Raw genomic sequence first — 25,377 nt, 5'->3', positions numbered from 1 at the left:
AAATTTACAGAAAAAAACAATACCATATTTTTCTGTGATTATAGGATGTTTTTTGCTACAGAAATCACATCTCATTGATCGTAAGTTGGTAATTATTCATAAATATGTGATAATACAGGTCAAATGTACAGCATACACCGTTTTTACATGTTGATGTCTTTATGCTTCACTGGTAATGTTTTTTCATCAAGCGTTAAGATTTTGTTCGGCGGCCCTTTAATGCACCACAGTTGTGTGCTGCGACTGGCGACACCGTGACTCCAATTCCATCTCGTCATGGATCATCTTCCATTCACTAGTGGGAAGTTTCTATACGTTCTGTACTTTGAATGCATTTAATAAGTGCGTTGCTTGCTTAGGGCTTCGACTGGGCTTGTGCATTTAGCATTTAGCTTGTGAGCTTCTGAGTGAAGAGTGGCAGAACGTCAAGCGAGCACGAGGGTTTGGAAGGGGAGGAGCGAGCCATGTGTCAAAAATAGACATTATGGAAGGATCAATTACTCGTGTTTTTTTCCATTCGCCAGTTCTGGTTCGTAACCCCAACAGTTTTGTTTAGTTTGCTCTGCTTTCGACAATGTCTCAAGGCACAAAAACATCATTTTTTTTTCTTTCTCACAAAGTGATTTTATTGCAATTCTGTCAGGCACATACCTGGCCAGCCAGGGGTCCATTGAAAGAAATCTTGAAAATAAAAGCTGTGATAAGTAGCACAAATATTATTATTATTCAAAAAATATTAACACAAATGTTAACATATTCCATTCCATTTTCTTCCACTTGTCCGGGTCCGGGTCGTGGGGCAGCAGTCTCAGTAGGGAAGTCCAGACTTCCCGGTTCCCAGCCACCTCCTCCAGTTCCACCAGGAGGACCCCAAGGCGTTCCCAGGCCAGCGATGAGACATAGTCCCTCATGCGTGTCCTAGGTCTACCCCGGGGCCTTTTTCCGGCTGGGCATGCCCAGAACACCTCACCTTGGAGGCGTCCGGACTAGATGCCCGAGCCACCTCAACTGGCTCCTCTCAATGTGAAGGAGCAGCGGCTCTACTCTGAGCTCGTCCCAGATGACCGAGCTGCTCACCCTATCTCTTAGGGTGAGCTCAGCCACCCTACGGAGGAAACTCATTTCAGCCGCTTGTATCCGCGATCTCGTTCTTTCGGTCATGACCCAAAGCTCATGACCATAGGTGAGGGTGGGAACATAGATGGATCGGTAAATTGAGAGCTTTGCCTTCCTGCTCAGCTCTCTCTTCACCACGATGGTCCGGTACAGCGACCGCAATACTGCAGAAGCTGCGCCGATCCGCCTGTCGACCTCACGCTCCAACCTTCCCTCACTCGTGAACAAGACCCCGAGATACTTGAACTCCTCCACCTGGGGACCTCATTCCCAACCCGGAGGGAGCTATCCACCCTTTTCCGACTGAGAACCACGGCCTCGGATTTGGAGGTGCTGAGTCTCATCCCAGAAGCTTCACACTCAGCTGCAAACCGCCCCAGTAAAGGACCATCAGGACCACATCGTCTGCAAATAGCAGAGACGAGATCTTAAGGCCCCCAAACTGGACCCTCTCGACGCCTTGGCTGCACCTATGAATTCTGTCCATGAAAGTTCTGAACAGAATCAGTGACAAAGGGCAGCCTTGGCGGAGGCCAACATTCACTGTTAACATATGGATATATGTAATGGAACTGTTAGTATGTTACCAAAATAAAAGCATACAGTGTATGCTTGCTTGGTTAAATTAGTGAATGATGCAAGCAACACAAATATCATAGCACATTCTGCAAGTTTCTATGTTATTTACAACATTTGAATGTAATATGTACACAAATATACAGTTCATGTGTTTCTTTTTTCCTTTCCTGTATGAAACAAGACAAACAATATTGGATCTGCGAGAATGACACAAGATGACTTGTAAGAAAAGTACAATGAAGAAATATTTAAAAAAAAACAATATATTGCAATCTACTAATTTAATTTATACTACGTTACACTCTCCTGCACTCTGTGTGTATGCTAGCAGCCCCGCCTCCACCCACCGAGACAACGAGACTGCATGACTGACAAAAGGGCTCACTGCGTTCATGCAGTTGTTCTATGGAAGAAATGCACCAAGGTGCTGAAAGGTGCTGAATCCTCTTCCTGCCTGTTTGGAGGCAGGAGACGAGGAAAACAGACTGGCATGCACATGGCAATATCTTGGTTATCCACTTCATTTTCATTTATTGTGGTTCATTCATTTATTTATTACCGTCCCAGGCAGAGTGACCATGAGACAGTTTTTTTCTGCACAAAAAGGCTTGTCCCATTTTAATCTCAGTAAGATCTTGTGACATTTCCTACTACATTCCTATTCTCAAAAGAAATAATGTTGTACTAAAAGGGAAGTACTGCATTCCGGTGAAAATAATACCATACATACGCAATACTCACAAAAAGTTAGGGATATTCGGTTTTTGGGTGAAATTTCAGGATGAAGGATGTTCTCCAACAAGGAATAGACCGTAAAATTCAGAATGGTGATCCATGAATCGACCGATACATTCCCTGATTGAGTTAGAATTGGTATCAGTGTTGCCAGATGGGAATGACAAGTTATCAGAGCGGAAGCTTCAAATGATCCTATTTTGAGTAAAATCATCCTACATACTGTACCTGATTTGACATTGCAACTTTTGAGCATTGGCTGATATTGATCTGGTATCAGTACAAATCATACATAGTTGTTTAGTAGTGTGGAACGTTAGAAAAGGCTTGATCAAGTGATATTACTCAAACATTACTCACCACCGACTGGTCGTCGAGCAGCATTTTCTGCTATCGCTAATGACTTTTTGCCGGTTTTGCAAATGTTTCGATGGCGTTGGTTGTTTGAGAGAGCCAAAGGTTTGTTTCTTCGCCTCCGTGGTCTTGCGACAATCCTCATGCTGTTTTTTGTGATGCCGCTTCAGATGTGTGATGAGCTCGGCCGTATTAAACGTCGCCGAGTCGGTGCCACCACGGGAAACTTGTGCATGACAAGTTTTACACTCATCTTTTTCAGACTTTAATGAAAAATACGGCCACAGGGGCCAACATCACTCCTACTCCTTGCTACTTTGTTAGCACACGCTGTTTTTGCGATCACATGTGCTCTGTCTGGGCGCTGCTGGATAGAAGTGCTGGAGCGGAGTCTGGAAATGGACTGCATGTATCGGAGTGCTTATGTGGGAGATTTTAGATACAGGTAGATATAATCTGATACAGTCTTCCCTTGTTACATTGCACCCTCACTCTATTGAAGTTGTTTAAAAATTAATTAATTAATAAATGATCACAGTTTTGTGATCTATTTTGTGGCCTATTATTAGTAAAAACATTAGTAAAAACATGCATAATTAAGCAAATTGAATGCATTCTTGGCCCAAATTAAGCATTTTCAATTATGAAAAAGACTAAATGAAGGAACATACAAATAGAAGGCATTTAGAAGATGTTATATGTAGTGTAGTATCTGTGATATTGAGTGCGCCTTTAAGAGGCAGGGTCTGGGAAGTGATGTGTGTGTCTGCTAGCTAGTGTAGAGTTGCTGAGTGTTAGCATTTAGCAGTTTGGAGCGTGCCAGTGACTGGCGTGAGTTGTGGCTGACAGCAGCTCCTGTGTGAATGTTAGCATTCTACTACTATTACCACCAAGTATCCTGTCAATGTTAACGTAATGTCTTATTTGTGACTAAGACATCTTATTTTCTATTATTATGTCTACTATATTGGGTAATACAAGTGTAACTATGCATATGACAATGACACTCTTGAATCTTGAATCTTGAAGGTTACAAAAACATAAAAACATCAGAAGGTCTGAAACAGGTTTTCTATGCTCTAACTATGAAAATATTCCATTCATAAATAAGGAACCCACTGTGCGGAAATTCACTTTGGAACCAATTAACCGCCATAAACAAGGGACAACTGCACTCAGTTTTTTGCTGATATCGGCCCGGTATCAACCCTAATTTTAAGTTCATCCTGAAATCTTACGTGAAAGTTGAACATCCCTAACTTTTTATGCGTACGTAGCCAGCATATAAAAGCTTGCCAAACACTTCCGATGTGTGTAAAAGCTCAATGGTCATTCTCCCAACTTGAAAATGAACTTGCTTAACCACTCCCCCTGGAGGAAATGGTCCAATCACAACCTAGTTATCACAAAACGGCACAGCAGGCTGTCGAAGTTCTGGATTTTGACCAGACTTGAAATGTGTGTGGCTCTTGTGCTGGAGTCTTTTTTTGGCTTGTCAAAATGAAAGTACCTTTTAGGGAGTGTGTGGGCAGTGTGGTGTGGCAGTGGATTGTACTGGAAGTTCTGGATGCCAATCTGCTCGAGGCTCTCTGTGTAGAGTTTGTGTGTTTTCCTTGTGCTTGACTGGGTTACTTGCGGGTCCTTTTGGCTGCTCGTGCGATGCCGATGAGTGTGTCCTTTGGTACAATGTTTCAGATGACAGCAAACACTCTGAAGGCTTTTCCTCCTGTCGGGTTTAGTAAGCTGCAGAAAGCGTGGAGAAAGGGAAGGGATTGATAGAGGACGAATGTGTGGGTTGTTGTGCAAAGACAGCACTATCAGTGGTTAATGTTTTCAAATCAAGTTGTACAAAGTTTAGGCAGAGACGATTCGGCAATGTTGGATATCTGTACCAAGGATTACTAGCCAAGTTTATCCCTGCTCTGTATTAAATAGAAAATATGAGACAAAACCAGCACCATCAGCACTGTGGTTCATACCTCTCTGAAGTGATGCCATTTTGGTGACTGCCACTGTACTGCCTCCTTCGGTCCACTGGCATCACATCAAGGTATCCTCCGGGTTCATTCTGGATGACTCCAGCATGAATGGCTGCTCTGCAGATACTCGATTTCTGCCACAAATAAGTTGACCACTGAGTTAAACAAAAGGCGATATGATATCACTGATATCTACGATATGTAATCACAAGACATTCGGTGCTGTTGTCAAAAGCATCTCAAGATGAACTGTTGATTGATTAAAAATGAAGACTGTTGGCAAAGGCAAGTTATGGTTAACTACAGCACGGGTTCTCAAATGGTCTCAACTTGGGACCCGTGGAGTTTGCATGTTCTGTTCGTCCGGGTACCCCGGTTTCCTCCCACATTCCAAAAACATTCATGTTAGGTTAATTGGCGACTCTAAATTGTCCATAGGTATGAATGATTGTTTGTCGAAATGTGCTCTGCGATTGGCCGGCGGTCTGACGGTAGGAGTGTGAATAATGAGTGATGTGGATGTGTGCTGTCCTTGATGAGGTTGTGTGTTCTTCGTAGGACTCTAGTTTTATAAATGTCTTGCAGTGAGGGGAGGGCTGCCCCAACAATGTTCTGTGAGGTCTTGATCACCCGCTGGAGTGCCTTCCTATCACGTGTTGTACAGTTACCGTACCAAACAGTGATGGAGGCGGTAAGGACACTTTCCATAGTGCATCTGTAGAAGCAACTCAGGATTGTGGTGGACATGCCAAATTTCCTCAGTCTTCTCAGGAAGTACAGTCTCCTTTGGGACTTCTTCATAATTTGTTGGGTGTTGTGAGACCAGGTGAGGTCCTCGCTGATTTGTGTGCCAAGGAACTTGAAGGTTTTCACCCTCTCCACCTCAGTCTCATCAATAAACAGGGGTCTATGCGGCTCCTTTTCCCTTGTTCTTGGGTCGATGATCATCTCTTTAGTCTTATCTGTATTGAGAAGGAGATTGTTATCACGACACCAAGCTATGAGGTCCGCCACCTCTCTTCTGTATGATGTTTCAACACCACCAGTGATCAGTCCGATGACTGTAGTGTCATCCGCAAATTTAATGATGCTGGTGTTGTTCTGGGAGGCCACGCAATCATAGGTGAAGAGCGTGTAGAGGAGCGGACTCAGCACACACCCCTGTGGGGTCCCAGTGCTCACAATTCTTGAGCTGGATGTGCGATTGTGGACTCTGACTGACTGGGGCCTGCCTGTTAGAAAGTTAAACACCCAGTTACAGAGGGAGGGAGACAGGCCAATCAGCAGGGATAGGCTCCAGCATACCCCCGTGACTTTAATGAGGATAAGCGGCATAGAAAATGGATGGGTGGGTTACTTTTACCTTCATTGAAGACGTGAAGCGTGTTCCCAAAGACACCATGTGGTAGCGAGACACCACACAGATACCACCTTACTGTTTTGCCGTGACTTATTTCTTCAATTTTTTTGGGTTATTGAGGTGAAGGAGAATCAAGTGGCAGCATTTTGATAAAGACGGTGAGAAACATTATAACTCCTAACAAAACAGAAACTCCTAGCAAAACAGGAAGGTGGTGTCCGTGTGGTGTCTGGCTGCCACATGGTGTCTTTGGGAACACTGACGTCAAGAATCACATCTTCACTGAAGGTAAAAATAACCTTAAAAGCTCATTTATGTCTCTCATTCATCATTTATATTCATTTAGAATTGTTTTATGCATGTAAAACTATAAAAAGGAGTTTTGTGTTAACATTTTTCAGAGTCAACCGTCATAGACGGGCTATGTAGCTGACTTCCGGCTGTTAGGAAGCGAGCTTCTTTGTTAGTCGCAAAGGACATTTTGTGATTAAAAATACATTAAGAACATAGTTGGGCTCACGCTGTGTATTAATAATAGGACGGGACGCACGCCGTAGTGAAAATGTACGTAAACCGGGGCAAAATTAGGGATGCTCTGATCGATTTCCGTGGCATGTGATCGGCACACGCCGATGAATGCCTTTCAACGCTGACCGCAAAGGCCGATCACGTCTGGCTGCTACGGTTGCAGCCTGCGTGCAGTGTAGTGTCTTGCTGGAATGTCTTGGAGAAGCGTTCCCCGCTCACTTTCCTTCACACTGCGCAGGCGTGACAAAACCAAAACAAACATGTCTGCCGTGCGGAAGAGTCACATACAATGAAAAATATCTGGCGGGGATAACACGTTAAAAATCTTTCATTTAATACGCCATTTGAAGAACAAACAATCGAGCATAATGAGGTAAACAGTCAAATATGTTTTTGTCTCAATGAAGGTGATTTGATTCTTCCTTGGGTGCAGCCAGGAAGTCTGGGCCCCATGAAAAACAAATCATGTTGGGCCCCCCTTTTTATTTTTTAACAATTAGCTATTTTTTGGGCCCCATGGCAGCCAGGGGACCTTGGAATTATCCTAACGTAACCCACGGCCAATAGCGCTCCTAATAAATCAGTTGAAAAATGTACACTTAATCCATGTGATTGGTATCGGTATTGGATTTCACCAATCGGCGGCATCAAACCAGAGCGTCCTTAACGAAATGTTTTGATGACTTACATCAGAGTAATATTTGCTTCCGATGACTCTGCCTTGACTCACACGTAGACAGTTCCTGGGACAGTACAACCTAAAAAAAAGAATCCCAGGATCCCCTCAAAATCCCCGTCTATTTGAACAAAACAGGATAGTCACAGCAAAATAAGGTCGTCGGGTCACCTCGGGCAGTGTCGCACAGGTTTCTTAAACGGACAGAACAGCGCCACGGTGGTGTCACATGAGACCGCCTTCACTAGAAGGAAACAACACAATGATAACGGAGAGGTTCTCGTGGAAAACGTACACTGCTTCTTACCTGGCACCGACTCTATTTTGAAGGAGTTGGCACTTCTGTTCTTCCTGTGACGTTAAAATGAAAATCCACGTTACGTCATACACATTCTACTGCGGCGCCAGAAAGCACTAGAGTGGAGTTCATACCCTATTGACTGCACGCCGTTCTTGTGCGACTTGGGGAATTGCTGCTTTCTACCCAGTCTGGTGACATCCAGCCATCCTCCATCATCGTCAATGACGCCGGCATGCAGCGCAGCTCCACACACGCTGGATTGCTGGGTCATTTGCAAAGCAAGAAAACACACAGCAAGGTATCGTTTAAACAGATAAACCTTATCTCCCGTCACATACGCCGACTAGCGAGGCCTGTCACGATAATCGATTAATCGAAGTATCAACAAAAACAAAGTCTAGAATTTTGCGGCTTTGACCTCCTTCAATGCAGCTTTATTATTGTGATTATGGATAAACTAAGTGAGTGTTAAGATGTCCTTCTATCTCTAACAAAACTTATGTGTTCACGTGTAGCGGCTAGCTATATTGAAAAAAAGTCAATTGTTAGAAATGCATGTTTTCTATACTTCCCTTTTTGAAACTATTATTTCATGATGAATTGGAAAATGTTCCCATTGCTGAAAGGCTTTTAATATGTTGCCTTGACTTGGGCTGCATTGTCTTTTGCAAAATCATGTTCCTTTGTTGTTTATGTGTAATGTTTGATAGCAAATGCTAACTGGACGTAGTACATGAAGTGTGTGTAGAATGAACGCTAGCTACGTAGCTATTTGCACTGACCTCCAAATTACAACTTTTGTTTGTTTTTGTAATATTACAACTTTATTTACTTGATTTAAAAATGTTTTTCTTTAATATTTCAGCTTTATGCTACTAAAATGACGTTATTTTTACTCATAATATTACAACATTATTCTCTTGGTAACTTTTTCTCTTTAGATTATGACTTTTTTTCTTCATATTTTGACTTTATTCTTGGAAAATTACTGCTTTCTGTTTTTCTTTTTTTTTTTTCAAATTTTCCGTGGGCCAATCAAAAAACAGTCTGCAACAAGCTGCTAATGGCCCCCGGGCAGCACTTTGGACACCACTGAATTAGATCTCTTAATGGTTCTGATTGCTTTTCCATGTTCTCTCCGATTCACAATTGCTTGTTTTCCACCCACAGACAGCTCTCTGGTTTTCATGTTGTTTTCACCTCTAAATGCAGTCTGCACAGGCAAAACCCATCCTATACCCAATCTGAAAGTGAGTGTAAGCATTCAGTGCTATCTATTGATTGAATAAGCATGTGATAGGACACACCTGGTGATGAACTTAACAATACTACAACACATGTCCACATAAACTGACCCGTTTTTCATAGAAATGACCCCTTTTGTGCGGTTGACCGTGTCTGTCGACGTGTGCTTGAAGTAATAAGAACATGAGTTGGATGACTTGGTCCAAACAGGGTAAACTTAAACAGGTTCCACTGTGCAACACAATGGTTGCATCAGTGTTGGTGATCATTTACCATGTCATAAAATGTGCTCCCAACCACTTTTCCATGTCTGTCAAGGCAGCCGGGTGGACACTCGTATCTGGGCAGGGTCAGTTAAAACATGGTCACCGGTGTTGCAGAACTGAGATCGTAGGAAGAACATCATGAATCTCAAGCATGAACGTGCCTGTTACAAGTTGTGCCTTTGCACCGATCCCTCAGCTTCGTGTCACAGTCCATCTGCTGGGCTGCAAGAAGAACGTGGCTCACAGTTACAATTCCAGAGTAACACCTGTTGGAATGATCCCTTAACCTTCCCGTTTGGGGGGAAAAGGAACACTGCAAGGAACATTCCTTACACATCTGTTCAGTGCTGACGACTCGGTTTCTGTCGACGTCCTCGGAGGGCTGTGAAGGGTTTGGTATTTGGGCCCTGGGTTGGGGCTCCCTCTCTCTCACTGCATCCGGCTCTGGTTCAATGTAGTTGGTCTCCTCGGTCTCTGGAGCTGGACGCCTGTCAACACCCCCATCTGAAAACATCGGTACCATGTCATGTTGAACTTTTGTTACGTTTGTCAGGGGGGGAAGCGCTTGTGATTACTACCATATTTTACAGACCTTTTCACATTATTTTTCATAGTTTGGCTGGCGGCTTGTAAATCCAAATATTTAAAATTGAACATGTTTTTAAATGTTGATTCATACAGACAGACGCGAACCAAGGAGCGAACATTACCGTGATGAAGAATTCTGTGTCGTGGGATCGGGAACTCGGTGAACTTAGCTTACCGGTGGCTTGCTTGTTATGTTCATTTAGCCTATTCAGCCCCCCAGGTATGTTCCTTATGCTATTGTGTAGTTTTTACGTTAACATACTGGACACCTATCCAGCTTGTTGTTCTGTGTGCTATTGTGTCGTTAAATGTCTCTTCTTGGTCTTGAATTTTGTGAAATAAATGTGTAAAGAAATGCAAATGTTTTTGTTGACTGATGCGACTCGTAGTCTGGGAAATACGTAAAAAAAAAAAAAAAATACGGTGATGTTTTTATTTTCATTAAAAAACAAAACAAAATGAGTTGAATATACTCAAAGTAGGGATGTCCGATATTGGCTTTTTTGCTGATAGCCGATACGCCAACATTGTCCAACTATCAATTTCCGATTCCGATATCAACCGATACCGATTATGCGTAGCATCACATATCTTTTTCTTGAGTAAAATTGTAGTAAAGTAACAATACTCTTAAATGAGTACACTTGTTTTGCTGGCTCCTCCACCCATCTCTGAGGAGATAATGAATGTATTACGTATTTGTTGGTAGTGTCTTGTCTGTTGTTGTCTACCTATTACGTTGCTGTGTGATGTATTTTGGCTCTTCCTTTAACAACACCGTGCGTAAGAACGGTATGTGGAATGATAACCCTCCCGCCATTCCGACGGAGCAGGTAAGTTTGTTGTGAGCTCAGTCATTACTCTGCTTCTAAATAAATAGTTACTTCTTCTTCCCGGGCTTGCGAGCGGCACAGTATTAACGACATGATTCATTGTTGTTGATGTTGAAGTTCTGCAACGTTGACGGTAAAAGCTCTATATCGGCTTTCAATGTAGCGAAAAAAACGATGCCGATCTTGGCCGATATCACACCTTTATGTCAATATCAGGCCGATAAGTATCGGTGGTTGATATTATCACACAACCCTAATTTAAAGGCAGACATTTGTGTCAGAAATGCCTTTTTGCTCTTTTTTCTGTTTTTTGTTTGTTTAGTTTTCTTTCTACAATGTTCTGAGGGCCAATAAAATACGATACGGCCGCACTTCCTGTCAACCCTCCAGTTTTCACCAGGAAATTCACCTACCCTTGTTTGCCATTGCTCTCCCATTTTGAAAACATCTCATGTAAATTTCCCATTTTATCAAAAAATAAAAATCCTCATTCCGGGTCAAGCCAGGAACAGCAACACGTAACGACATGTCAACTTTTCATTGTTCTAACAGCGCAACCCTCGTACTCACTCGTGGTATACCTTCTTCCCTTTACTGGTCTACAGCACAAAGCCTTCTGGGTAACGCAGTATCTAAACCAGGGGTGCCCAAAGTGCGGCCTGGAAGCCAATTGCAGCCTGCAGCACATTCTAAAAATCTAATTTAACAAGAAAACAGCAAACCGGAAAAGCATCACAAGAATAAAGTCAAAATTTTAAGAGAAAAAGGTTGTAATGCTACGAGAATAATGTAATATTACGAGGAAATATAACATTTTAGCAGCATGAAGTTGAAGTCTTTTAAGAAAGACATTTTTTTTAAGTCGTAATATTATTTAAAAAAAATCTAAGTTGTAATTTTTGGAAAATTAAGTTGCGGAAAAACTTATGTGATGAGAATAACGTCAAAATATTATGGGAATAAAGTCATAATTACAAGAAAAAAATGGAAAAAAACAGCTCTAATTGTCCAAGAATGAAAACATAATATTAAGAGAAAAAAATTAGTTGCAATTTGATGAGAATAAACACAATATTCTGGGGAGGAAGAATGTCATTTTAGTAACACAGAGTTGAAATATTAAAAGAACATTTTTTTTTAAGTTGTATTTGTCACATCCTGGCTTTGGCGTTGTGGCGGCGACCCCAGGATGCGAGCGATGGGACCCGATTACAGATAAAATGTATATTCATCCAGGACTGCTGCCGTGCGACAGGATACCAACGAAAGAGCAGTAACACACGCGATGCTCCGACAAACTGAGACGCCTGCACGTGAACTAAATAGAACAACTAAACAGGGAAAAACGGGAAAACAGAGAAGCAAAGCATGAGAACGCAGAATGGAGCAGAAATGGAAGTAAATACAAAATAAGGGCACGAAAACCGGAAGTAAGGCATCAAAGGGAAAATAAACCAAACTGTCACAAACTTTGGAACATTAGGTTTGGGAAATATTATGGGAATAAAGTCAAAAATATTACAAGAAGGAAATTGACAAAGATTATTTAAGAAGAAAGTTGAAATATTGAGAACATTTTAAAAACAACGGCAAAGATGGAAAAATCAGCAGTCATTTTACAAGAATAAAATCAAAATATTAAAAGAAAAAGTCGTAATCTAACGAGGAAAAATTGTAATACCACAAGAATAACGTTGTAATAAGAAAAATGATGTAATTTTAGTCGCACAAAGTTGAAATATTAAAGCGTGATGTTATTTTTTTTTAAGTTGTAATATCATAAAAAACAAACAACGAATAAAGTTGTAATTTGTGGAAAATTAGGTTGTAAGTCAAAACATTGTGGGAATAAAGTGCTAATTACAACAAAAAAATGGCAGAAATGGAAAAAACAGCTGTAATTTTCCAAGAATGAAATCAAAATGAATGAATTAAGACAAAAAGTCGTATTCTAATGAGAGAAAAAAATTGCATCTGAGAAAAAATAATGTCATTTTAATAACGTAGAGTTTAAATATTTTAAAAAGGACATTTTTTTTAAAGGTGTAATATTATGAGAAAGAAACAAAACAAAATAAAGTTGTAGTTTTTGGAAAACTAGGTTGGAGAAAAACGTATTTTAATGGAATAATGTCAAAATATTATGGAATAAATTCATAATATTACGGGGAGAAAATAAAAAAATAATATTTATGAAATATTTGGAATTTTAAAAAAGGGGAAAAAATGTCTAAAAGAGCAAAGTTGGTATTAATAAAGGGCTTCCCACCAATATGACAAAGTTTTTTCTTTAAATACACAGTATAACTTGTTGCTTTCCAAAATATCAACGTGACAAAGTTGCATCCTTTTATTTTTCACTATGTGGCCCTCGCTGGAACACCTTTGGACACTCCTGGTCTGAACACTTCCCAACACAGTCCTGCGGGTCACATGGTGACGGTTTCCAAGCAACATGCGAGGACAAAGGCGCAGCACACTGGCAGTGGGCATTGGGGTCAGACGTTTTTTTTTTTGATTTGTGTTTTGAAGGAAATGGAAGGCGGTTTCAAGCCAAACTGTATCTACGCACCTTTGTAGCAGAGATTGTCCCTGCAGCCCCCAGCGTAGCTGGCTGGGCAAGCGGAACAAGGAGCGCCATACTTGTATGGAGCGTGACCCCACCAGTTGCCGCTGTAAGAAACAAAGAAATGAACATGAACATGACGCGCTTTGATTATACAGTCGTACCTCGCTACATTGCAGTTCAAACGTCGCTCCGTCACGCTATTTCGGTTTTTCCAAACAGAAATTAGTTAATAAATGGTCACTGCTTCGTGGTTGACTGCAGCCTGCTATTAGTCACAACACATGCTGACAGTGTTCAAGCAAATTGTATGTATTCTTGGCCCAAATGAAGCATGATCAATCATAAAAATGGCTGAATATAAGGCATTTAGACGCTGTTATACAGTGGTGTGAGAAAGTGTTTGCTCCTTTCCTGATTTCTTATTTTTTTACATGTTTGTCACACTTAAATGCTTCAGATCATCAAACAAATGTAAATATTAGTCAATGACAACACAACTGAACACAAACTGCAGTTTTGAAATGAAACTTTTTATTATTAAGGGAGAAAAAAAAATCCAAACTTACATGGCCCTGTGTGAAAAAGTGATTGCCCCCTAAAGCTAATAACTGGTTGGGCCCCCCTTAGCAGCAACAACTGCAATCAAGCATTTGTGATAACTTGCAATGAGTCTCTTACAGCGCTGGGGAGGAATTTTGGCCCACTCATCTTTGCAGAATTGTTGTTATTCAGCCACATTGGATGATCTGAAACATTTAAGTCTGACAAACATGCCGAAAAACACTTTTTCACACCACTGTGTAGTGTAATGTCTGTGACATTGTGTGTGCCTTTAAGAGGCGGTGCTCGGGAAGTGACGTGTGTGTCAGCTGGCTAGTGTAGAGTTGCTGAGTGTTAGCAACTGTGTGTGGAGGTTGCCAGTGACTGGCGTGAGTTGTGGCTGACAGCAGCTCCTGTATGAATGTTAGTAGTACTACAATGGCGACCAGGTGTCAGGAATGTTACACTGAGACAATAGACGCCGAGTATCCTGTCAGTGCTAACGTAGTGTCTTGTGTATGTCGAAGACGTCTTACTTTGTCTTATTATGTCTACTGTATTGGGTAATAGAGTAAAAGTGACCAGACGAGTGTCATTTCATGTCTACTAGGCTGTAATAATGCTAAAAAAAGAATATTTAGAAGGTCTTAAGCAGGTTTTCTATGCTCTAACTAGGAAAACATTCCATTTATAAATAGGAATCCTACTTCACTGAAATTCACTTTTTGTGGTCGGATCTAGAACCAATTCACGACAATGAACGAGGGACGACTGTACGTGCAACCGCTTTAAAAAAGGAGCTGGATCTGATTGGAAGACAAAAACCTACGGTGGGGAGTAGTTGCAGACCAGGTAGACGGCTTTCGCCCAGATCATTCCCCACACGTTCATGTTGTAACACACGTTGATGGCACAGCCGATGCGATTGCTCGTGGCCCACACCAACTAGAAAATAAACCAATTGCACACACAGTATTCAGCTTCGTAGTCTACAAAGCTGATACTTACTGCCTGGAGTGACAATGCTACAGCAGGACGAGTGTATCACACGGATTTAATCACATGTGGGTCGAATTTTGGAATATCTCAGATCCAGCATTTCTGGAGTCTTGCAGTGGCACAGTCTCCTGTTTTGTTTCGACTCCCGCTATAGCTCCACCAGCATTTAAGCTGAAAAGGCGTTTTGTCAGCCAAAATAAATAAAAGCCCTTGAGTAGCTATCCCATGAATTCAACTTTTTTTTTTTCTTTTTTTCTTTTTCACTCCAAAAAAGGTCCACTGGTTGAGAGGAGGCTCTGGAAATTAGAGAGTGCAGAGAAATATGGAGAGAAAACACACAAGACCTCCCACAAACACAGTCCAAAGTAGTCCAAATAAATCATGTTTGCAAATGTTTCAGTTACGTTTACACCTATGTTTTTATTTATTTATTTAACTTGGCACTTTTGTGCTTTGGAGATTTCTTTTGACGTGCAACAAAAGCCACAGGAGCCACCACAGTTACAAACTACACCCAATACCAAAATCTGTATTATGGTGAAGACATGATTTAGTCTGGCAGGCATGCACGGTACATTTGAGAGCCGTTACCTGAGTGTAGTGAGTGCAAACAGGTCCCGAGCACCTAAAAGGGCAGTGTGGGTTACACTCCTGGGAGTACGGGTAGCTGTAGTACCTCACCTCATCGTACCAGGCCTGCACGTGGTAGGTGGGAGGACGGTCCCTGAGGAGATGAAGGAGGGGTCTTATGCTGGATCACAGACAACGCATGTATAAAATAAGATGTTCGTGTTAGCTCACGTCACCTGAAGCTTTATGAACGGAAAGCAATAAAAACAGTTGACATTCATTCACGTACACTCAAGCACTCAGTCTGCAGTTGCAAAACCAAATGAACATCTTAAAAAGCTCAGAGAGACGAGAAATGCTCATCAATATTGGCTGCACTTTTGCTGTCAACCGTCATCGAGCCGCATTTTGATGACCGAAAACCAGGACCCTCAGCCCGGCAATGAGATACTCAAACGTTACTCAAAGATGATCATTTCAACACGTTTAAAGTTCATGAGAGAAAAATGTTACATGACAAAATACTTCCTACAACATGGGTGTCCAAAGTGCAGCCTGCGGCACATTGTCAAAAATAATATTTAACAAGAAAACAAAAAAATCCCAGCAAAAATGTAAAATTCTGCAGTAATTTTCCAAGAATGAAGTCAAAATACAAATAGAAAAAATTTCTAATCTAATGAGAAAAAGTCGTAATTTTACAAAATAACTTGAAGGTAATGTTATGAGGAAAAATAACGTAATTTTAGTAGCATGAAGTTGAAATATTAAACAAAAAAGAGTATTTTTGAAAGTCATAATATGAGAGATATACAACAAAAAGTTGTGCAAAAAGTTATAATGTTACGGGAATAAAGTCCTCCTTTAAAAAAATAAAAAATATATATTTTCAAATGTACATGATGAAGCAGCAAGTGAGCTTCCTGGTGCAGCGGCTGGGATGAGATCACAAAAGAGATAATAAAGGTAAGGAATTGCAAGCAATATGAGCATCAAAGGACCAACGGCAGCGGGCCGTGGGCATGCTGCAAGGCGGACTGAGCTACCATGAGGTGGCCGTACCATGTTGGCCCTGGTGGACAGAGATACGCTGCATTGTTTTTCATCTCTCATGTCTGCTTTCTGTATACACACCTCCCCCAGTGAGCTCCAAGGTTTTGGCCTATTTGCGTCAGCATGTAGCTCGGCCCATGTTCCCATCGGCAGGTATGAGCCCAGTGCTCGGCGCTTCTTTCCAACTCGTAATCCCACACCTGGTGAGAACACAAAGACAGGCCACAAGCACTTCAACGGGCAAACATGGAAAACAAGCCAACAGACGGAAACCAGCGTATGTTTGTGAATCATTTCATATGACAAAAGACGAACGCAACAAACTCTGTGCCGTTTGAACGCTGTTCAAAATGTACGAATATCCTTCTTCTACCGCAAAAACTAACGGAAGGAGCATCTTCATTTGCACCTACACAGTAGCAAAGGCACTGTATGATAAATATGGAACACTCCAAATCCCCCCTTTGCTTTGATACCAAGATCATTCATGTAGTCCAGAAGGTGTCCAAAGGTTTTCCAGTGAGGGCCACATAGTGAAAAAGGAAAGGATGCGCCTTTTCCACTTTGATATTTGCTAAGAACTTATACATATTTCAACCTATGCTACTAAATGTGAACTACTGTGAATGGTTGTTTATCTATGTGCCCTGTCATTGGCTGGCGACCAGTCCTCTCGCCCAAAGTCAGCTGGGATAGGCTCCAGCATACCCCCGTGACCCCAGTGAGGATAAGCGGCACAGAACATGGATGGATGGGCTACTAAAATGACATTATTTTTCCTCATATCATTACGAGCTTATTCTCATAAAATTGTGTCTTTTTTTCTGTTAATATTTTGACTTTATTCGCCTAAAATTACAGCTGTTTTTTCCGTTTCTGCTGTCTCTTTTTTTTACAATTTCAACTTTCTTGTCAATTTCCTTCTCGGAATTATACATCTTCCGCTTATCCGGGTCACGGGGTCAGCAGTCTCAGTAGGGAAGTCTAGACTTCCCGGTCTCCAGTTCCACCAGGAGGACACCAAGGCGTTCCCTGGCCAGCTGTGAGACATAATCCCTCCAGCGTGTCCTTGCAAGGTGTCAATGGTGAATGATGTTCCAGCGGGCTTCTTGGGTGTCAGCATCTCTGCACTGTCCACGCTGGCAGCCGCTGGTGGAGGTACCTTGGCTCCTCTCTTCCTTGGCGTATGAAGTGATGTGAATAAGGCGCCGCTTCATAGCGACGTTTCAGCGGCAGCTGGCTGCGTTTTTTTTCCCCCGAATGCGATCAAAATGTTTGGAATGCTGTTGGAATACCGTAACATTTCCAATGCCGTTCGACACTTTTCCACTTCAAATCCACCTCGAAAGCTTTAGCATGCTCAAACATTCAGTCCGGCTACAAGAATGGGCCCGAATATTTGGAATGCAGTCAGAATTCAGTCAGAATTTTTAGAATGCACTTTGATTATCCAGGAATAAAACAACAAATTTTCATTCAGACGCCATTCTGGCACATTCTCCCTCTAGTGTGGCGAGGGTATAAAGGACCACCACTGTTCTAGACGTAAGAAATATGTCATGTTACCACCTGACCTGCTGTTTTCCCAATCTGAAGTACATAAAAGGCGTCATTTACATTGACATTGTAATGGAACGTACAAGAAAGGGTGTGGTTTCTGTTTTTGATGAACAAAGCTGCTGTGTATTGACAAAGAGTTTCAGGGAGAAGAACCCTTAGGCCTGCAAACCTCCAACTTGGCCCTCATCAACCACATCATTATCATCGGTAATAGTACCCCTCACTGAAGAAACAGTGGATTAGTGCACGTAACCTACATTTACACGAACACGGCCTTCACTTCAAACGGCGAGCTTTGACAGACTTGAAATACATTGACCGCCACGGCACCCCAAATGAAATGCGCGGAGGATCAAATGAAAGATAACATTGGTTTCCCAGGATTTGCAGTGAGCAGGGATGGCGAGAGAGAAGGTGAGCTGAGGCAGGGAAAAGACTGTGAGGCTGCAGTTGAAAAAGTAAAGCGATAGGAGTGAGGGAGGGATAGAGAAGGGAAGGCATGCAGATCAGGAAATGATAACGGGGTAGAAGAGGACGGCACGGCAGCTGCGCCAGCAGGGTAAGCTAGGGTATGAAAGCATGAGGATATGATTGCGTTGATGATACTACAACACGGTGTCGTTCTACTGTGTACTGATGAAGTTAAAAATACATGTATTCTATATAAACACAAACACTAAACAGGGTGCAAACCCTGGAAGGACACGTGAAGGGCAGCATAGTGGTGCATGCGGTTAGCATGTCTGCCTCGCAGCCAGGTAGTTCCGTGTGTTGTGTGCATGTTCTCTCCCAATGCTCCCCCCCGTGGGTTTACTCGGGGTACCTCCATTTCTTCCCATCACAGCTGTCAACATTTGCATGAGAAAATAAGGGAAATTTTACGGAAAATAAGGGAAATTCCTTCCGCCTCGATGCAGGAGAGGATTTTTTTTGGAAGAAAGATAAAATACAGGACATTTACAGTAAACTAAATGGGAGGGCGACAAATAAGACAACATATGGGGGTTTCTTGGGGACAGTCCAAGGGAGGGTTGACAGTAGGGATGCGCCGATCGATCGGCCACCAATCAGTATCGGCCAGTTTAAAAAAAAACACATGGTCGGCATATGCCAATGAATTCCTGTCAAAGTCGATCAGAAAAAAACCATCGGCATGCGGCGGCAAACCCTACGTGTGTGCTGTGTCACGTAGGGTTGCCAACACCCATACTGAGCCGACAACGCTAGTCTGTAAACCTCAATGGTTTCAGTTTGACAGCTTGACACAGACTACTCCAATCCATGCCAGCGTGTTTATCCGCCTACCTCCTACTTGGCCGCACGGTGGCCTAGTGGTTAGCATGTTGGCCACACAATCAGATCGGGAAGATCTGGGTTCAAATCTCCGTTGGGTACTCCGGTTTCCTCCCACATTCCAAAGACATCCATGTTAGGTTAATTGGTGACTCTAAATTGTCCATCTGTATGAATGTGGGAGTGAATGGTTGTCTATATGTGCCCTGCGATTGGCTGGCGACCAGTCCAGGGTGTACACCGCCTCTCGCCCGATGTCAGCTGGGATAGGCTCCAGCATACCCGCGACCCTAATGAGGATAAGCGGTATGGAAGATGGATGGAATTCAGACTTTATCCCTTTATAGAATGACAAATGAGCACAAAATAGCATAAAGACTGTTTGAGTGGCGATGTGCTTGGTAAATACAGCAGTGAAATGTTGCCAGTCATACTTAAACGACAAATAGTTGCCAGCTATAGTAGTGATGAAAGCTGGACACCCCTGAAACCTGACAGATTTACAGGGGGGGGGATAAAACCCCCAAAAAAGACAATCCGCCCAAAAGTTTCTTTTTTAAAATTACCTATTTGCCAGGGACCGTTGAAATTGTCTAAGGGTGGCACTGATCAATACCACTCATCATAAATACATTGAAAAGACTTAATCCGTGTGATTGGTATCGGCCCATCTCACTCATGGAAGATCGGTGTCGGAATCGTTAGTATAAAACCCTGATCGGAGCATCCCTAGCTGACAGGTGTGCTTCCCGCACTCCAAAAACGGTGTGTTAGTTTAATTGGACACTCTAAACCAGCGCTTCTCAACTGGTGGGAAGTGTTTTCAGCGGACAGTGGAAAATATTCTAACAACCCGATGTCTGCGAATGCACCTCACACTCTTGCTCTCTGTGCTATTCGCTTGCAACGCTGCCACGACGGGTATGCCAAGTGTTTCTGGCCGACTTTGTCAAGCTTGAGCGGGGACTTAACGTGCCGTCCGACACACAGCTGCAGATATCCGTGAGAGAAGCTCCAGCCTACTTCCAAACAAATGAGTGAATGACACGCAAGCATTTTTGACGCATCTTGCACATTGGACACCGGCACCCTGAACCCTGCAGGTCAGATGTCTTGCTTTGACAGCTGTTTCGTTATTAGTTTAGTTATGAGTAAGCAAGATTACTGTACGCAAAACCTACATGAGTGATTTCCATGGAAGTGTTTCAAGCAAAACCCCAGAAAAGAACAGAACAATAGAGTGACAACGCCAATGATCAAGACCTGAGCACAAACAGTAGTTGAAATTGGAAAAAGCTTTGAAATGAGTATCAGCACACGGATTTCAAATGAAATGAAAACAGGCTACTTACCATGTACTCCATGTTGGAGGCTGGAGGGTGGACCTGACCCCGCAACTTGTTGTGTAGGTCTAAGATCAGGTGCATGTCCCCCTCGCTGATGGCTCGCTTTCCTCTTGTCCTGGCCGTCCACCACGCCTCATCCTTGTCCCTGTACTTGTCCAAGAGGGACTCCAATCGCGTGGAGTTGGTGAGGACCGCCGGCATGACAGTCTGGGCCAAACACAGCCACAAGCTTACCGCTCCAAACCAGCGTGGAAATGGAAGAGGCGGCTTCATGGTGTGTGATTTTTCAGGGAAGAATATGTTTGGTTGCCTGCGCAAAGAAAAGAAAGTGATTTCTAGTAGGGATGGGCGGATACACACACGTATGTATCTATAGCTAATACACGGGTGGTCCTCGGGTTACGAACGAGTTCCCTTCCGAGATACAAAGTGTAAATACAAGAATGACATGAAACAGCTAGCTTCTGCAGCTGAGGATCCGGCTGCCAAGGTCCCTGCTTTCCGCTGCCACCCATCTCACTCTGCATCCGGCCCCTTTGGCCCCTCCTATGAGTGGCGAGCTCGCTGGAAAGGGAACCCATGTTGCCTCTTTGGGCTGTGCCCGGCCGGGCCACACAGACGCAGGCCCAACCACCAGACGCTCACCATCAGGCCTTTCTACCCTCTTTTAATATTGTCCAAGTCTAGTCTGGAAGGATAACCCGCTCTTCTCCTCCCAGATCTCTTTGTGACAGCGCTCAGAATCCACGACCCCTCTAGCATTCATGAGCATTCAAGTGATGGTCGCGACAGTTGAGCGGGTGGGACCAGAAAAGCGGCCAATATTGATGGTCATGATGTTCATTTTCACTTCCATGGTGATGGCTTTCCTTTTCTTTGGCGCACTGCCGCTTGGGAGACATAATGACGTGTAAAAAGTTAACTAATAAGTGATGTCATTCTTCCTTAGAGCATGCTGCAACGACTTCTCCGGTGAGTCTCATGTTTACGGATCAAAATTAAGTTTTTTATCAACTTATGGGAAGGAGTTCGGAACCACGAAACATGGTGTGAGGACCACCTGCAAAGGCAAAAACACAAACTCATTCGACAAGCTTGAAAAATTTCAAGTAAAACGTATTAGCAATACTGGAGCTGTATTTACTTGGTATCGAAACGATACCAAAATTTGCAGGATCGCCCACCCCTAATTTAGAGGGAGAATTTCTTGCCCACTTTATGCAACTTTCTTACACTCAACAATATTAGGATTCCTAATAACAGCCAATAGAATATGTGTATTTAACACTTCTTAAGCAGTTTAGCGGTACTGTAGCAGCTCACCTTGGATCTTTACTGCTGCTAAAGGTTAGCAATACAGTAATTATAGAAAGGTTGACTTGAAACTGAGAGGCTAATGCAGCTCTGAAGGGCTTTGAGTGCATTGGCAGGTCACAGCATCGCTACTCACAGTAGGACCACTGTAAGTTTTCACACGTAATATTCCACCACAAGGCTAGATTTATTGGCCATGACAAACTGACTGAGCTGCACGCGCTGATTGAAATGTAAAGCATTTGAAATCTTATCTGAACACATGAAAGCAAATCCTGTTAGTATCTCCAGTAAATGTTATACTATGTCGAAACATCAAGACAAATCAGAGCACAAGCTTACCTGTCAGATTGGTCAAGATGATGTCAATATCTCACAGGGGCCAGGTGCTGATGGATTTATCTTCTACGATCCAGTGGGTCGCCCCATCGCCAGCTTTCGCAGTGCTCGCCGCCTCCACACTTGGAAGCTCTGAAGTATCTATAGGTACCTGCCGAATTCCTCAGGTCACGCAGTACGCTGCTGGCTGCGTGGGACCACCGCTCATTTTGCACTTATATGCCAAGTTTGCCCTTAGCAACGCTCAACACACTTGGCCACGCCCCCGCAACCTGCCTGGCCCCCAGCCGCCTGGCCACGCGCCCGCACGCACCCGCGGGGATGCGTTGGACTCGGTTGTGTGACGTCACAAAGCTACGGCTTACAAACTCAATTACTTTTTAAAAAACGCGATTAGTCATAATGACTTTGCCCGGACGGTAACTGAAATAGTAACAGAATTACTCCTTCATAAAAGTACTTAATTACCAAATATCAATTAAAAAAACTGGATCTTTGTCATGGCTGTTGAGAGATTTCGATATCGATACTGACGCCGACACGTTTTACTTGAAAATGTTCAGGATTATTGAGTGGTTGCTTTTATTTTGTTAATCGTCATCATAATCAGAATCAGGACTAATTATTGGGGCACACAACAAAAAATTGGTGACGAAGTTATTTGTGAAAAATTTAAAAATATATAAATACAACAATAAATATCACAAAATGATGCAATTATTACCTTTTCACTGCATACATTTTTTTCCAAATTAAGTCATTAGTGGAAAAATACCTTATTTGGAAAGATGACCGCAGACTATAGTAATTGACTCCCACGCATTACTCAACAGTACTGTACAGTACAGCTCAAAAGTGGTGAGAGTGCGACCCCTTGTGGTTCCCTCCCGTTATTAATAGCTACACTTTGAAATGTTTTCCCCCTTTCTATTCTGCGTTTATTCTCGAGGTATTACAACAAACATCGTACACCACTGGTTCTAGTTTAGAGTGCCCCTCATAATCACAGACATTTCGGCTTTCCTCTTGTAAATTTTCTTCTTGTAATTGTAACTTTATTCCCATATTTTTTTTTTTATATTTTAGAACAATGTATTTTTTCATTATTTCAACATTGTTACTAAAATTATATTTTTTCTCATTTCACAAGTTTATTCTCATAAAATTGCAACTTTTTTCTCATTAGAAAACTTTTTTTTTCTCTTAATATTTTGACTTTACTCTGGTAAAATTTCTGCTGCTGTTGATTTTTTTTTATATATATAATTTTCAAAATATTTCAACTTTCTTCTTGTATATTTTCTTTATATAATAATTTCTTAATATTTTGACTTTATTCCCACGTTATGAATTTTCCCCAAACCCAAGTTTCCAAAAATTATAAGTTTATTCATTGTTTTTGACAATAAAACTTTTTTCTTGAATATTTCCTCATACTGTGACTTTATTCTTGTGAAATTATGTTTTTTTTGCCTTGCAAGATTACAGTTTAACTACATCTTAATAGTTTGACTTTTGATTGATTTTTCCATTTTTGCTGCTGTTGTTTTTAAAGTTTCCTTGTTAAATTACATTTTTAGACTGTGCTGCGGGCGCAAATGGCCTCCAGGCCGAACTTTGGACACCACTGCTCTAGATTAATCCATCATCGCACTCGGTGGTTGTTTACATTGAAAGATAACTGCATTTTATGTGTTTTATTCTATTTATTTACAGTATGTATGTTATTCGTAACCGGATATGACGTTCACGTCGGCGCTACGTGCATTGCGTAAGTTTTCACATAGTTCAGTCTTGGTGGATGTCATAAGATGGTAGCAACTGTAGATTTATTTTAGATCATATCTGCTGTGATTCTGAGCTCCTCCTGCAAAATGTCCTTTTTGGCTTTGTAAAGAATGATGCTCCAGCTGACAAAGAATATTTTTTAATTAATCTCATTTTAATTCTTGCAAAATTCTACATCGACAAATGTAAATTTGCCAGAGTGAAACCCCTTTTTTATGTTTTCATGAAAGAACTGAAGCTGTACTTCAAATCAATATCCTCTGCTAATAACAAAAAAGCTATCAAGACTATAAATCTGTGCTCCTACTTCAATATCCTTAATTCAATTTCATTTTCATTGCTCATGTCCCCTGGTGTATCTTACTTTAATTATTATTATTATGCACTGTTAGTGTAATTTGTAAGGCATTAATAAAGTTGGTTGAAAAAAAAAGACGGTAGCAACGTCCCCATGCTAAAGAAGTATTTTAACAAGAGTCACTTATCAAATAACCTCCCAACATATTACATATATGAAGTACGGTTATGGTTATGTTTTTTTTCTTTTCCGAGGGACGTGGTTGTCTAACGGCTGTGGTCCATTTGAGGAAGGACCGCTATTGCCTTCTTCTGGAGACTCTGTATGTCTTTGCTGGCGTTGCAAAACCTTGCTAACATTAGTTAGCATCACCAAACTGAAGAGGTAACCGTGACTTTTAATGATGGAAATTTCAGCTCTTATTAGAGAGCTGGTTCGTTTGGCTCTGCACACTATAGAAAGAGCCGGCTCTTTTGGCTCCCAACTGGCTCCCTTAGATTTTTTACTTGTCTTAAATTAATTTATTACCAAATTATGTGTATTGTGTGCAATGAATTACAAATGTAAAAAATACATGATATCAAATGTTTATTATTTAAATTGCTCTATTTAAACTTCAATTAACAGCTATAGAAATATATTATAATATACTATGATAAAAACAAACACCCATCTCAATAGATAAATTAGGTCAAAATAGGTCAAATCGAACGGATCGGCTCTAAGAGCACCACAGCGTGTGTTTAACCCCAGTGTGGCCACAGCGAAGCCGCCACACATCTTGACAAATGGCATTCGCCTTTAACAGAAAAAAAAAGACGAGGAAAAAACCTAATTGGCTCCCAACGACACGAACCGGCTCCTGTCGTTCATCTCAGAGAGCCGGCGGCTCTTAGATTCGATTCGTTCGCGACCGACACATCACTGGTGACTTTCATATCAGTTTTGCCAATGAACAAGTGCGAGAGCAGCACACTACCCTGATGTGTACGCACAAGAAATGCTGCCTAAGATCAGACCCACCTGAAGAATTATAAAAGCTTGAAATTCCAAATGAAGAAGTTTCTATTATTGATGGGTCGTCAAAAGAAAACGTATTGAAAATGTACAATGATGGCGTGTTCAGACCAGATTCAACCCAGAAGCCA

At 41.9% G+C, this 25,377-nt stretch overlaps 1 protein-coding gene across 3 annotated transcripts; it reads right to left on the bottom strand.

Annotated features, from left to right (window-relative positions):
- Positions 1 to 635: 635 nt before the first annotated feature.
- On the bottom strand, positions 636 to 22,354 carry LOC129177102 (cysteine-rich secretory protein LCCL domain-containing 1-like). 3 transcript variants are annotated; one of them, XM_054767878.1, is made up of 15 exons: positions 22,147 to 22,354; positions 20,497 to 20,800; positions 16,373 to 16,491; positions 15,260 to 15,392; positions 14,499 to 14,614; positions 13,133 to 13,233; positions 9,473 to 9,643; positions 9,301 to 9,361; positions 9,147 to 9,213; positions 7,760 to 7,890; positions 7,635 to 7,678; positions 7,499 to 7,571; positions 7,340 to 7,409; positions 4,764 to 4,897; positions 636 to 4,527 (listed from the first exon to the last, which is right to left on the bottom strand). In XM_054767878.1, exons 2-15 carry the CDS (start codon positions 20,761 to 20,763, stop codon positions 4,476 to 4,478), a joined length of 1,539 nt encoding a protein of 512 aa, XP_054623853.1. In that variant the 5' UTR covers positions 20,764 to 20,800; positions 22,147 to 22,354; the 3' UTR covers positions 636 to 4,475. The 3 variants fall into 3 exon arrangements, 2 of the variants coding, with proteins under 2 accessions (XP_054623853.1, XP_054623852.1); XR_008569574.1 differs by lacking the exon at positions 7,340 to 7,409; XM_054767877.1 differs by having other exon boundaries at positions 7,499 to 7,678.
- Between the last annotated feature and the right edge of the window lie 3,023 nt (positions 22,355 to 25,377).

Source organism: Dunckerocampus dactyliophorus, chromosome 2 (assembly GCF_027744805.1).
Source record: "Dunckerocampus dactyliophorus isolate RoL2022-P2 chromosome 2, RoL_Ddac_1.1, whole genome shotgun sequence".
NCBI classification, from domain to species: Eukaryota; Metazoa; Chordata; class Actinopteri; order Syngnathiformes; family Syngnathidae; genus Dunckerocampus; species Dunckerocampus dactyliophorus.
The sequence above is the reverse complement of the archived record's forward strand: the minus strand, read 5'-3'. Positions and strand labels throughout refer to the sequence as shown.

Coding starts and splice junctions, on each gene's coding strand:
- LOC129177102 (XM_054767877.1), bottom strand. CDS start 20,763: ATGAAGCCGCCTCTTCCATTTCCACGCTGGTTTGGAGCGGTAAGCTTG. Junction 15,393..16,372: donor CTTGGAGCTCACTGGGGGAG/GTGTGTATACAG, acceptor TCATCTCCTCAG/GGACCGTCCTCCCACCTACC. Junction 7,679..7,759: donor AACGGCGTGCAGTCAATAGG/GTATGAACTCCA, acceptor TTAACGTCACAG/GAAGAACAGAAGTGCCAACT.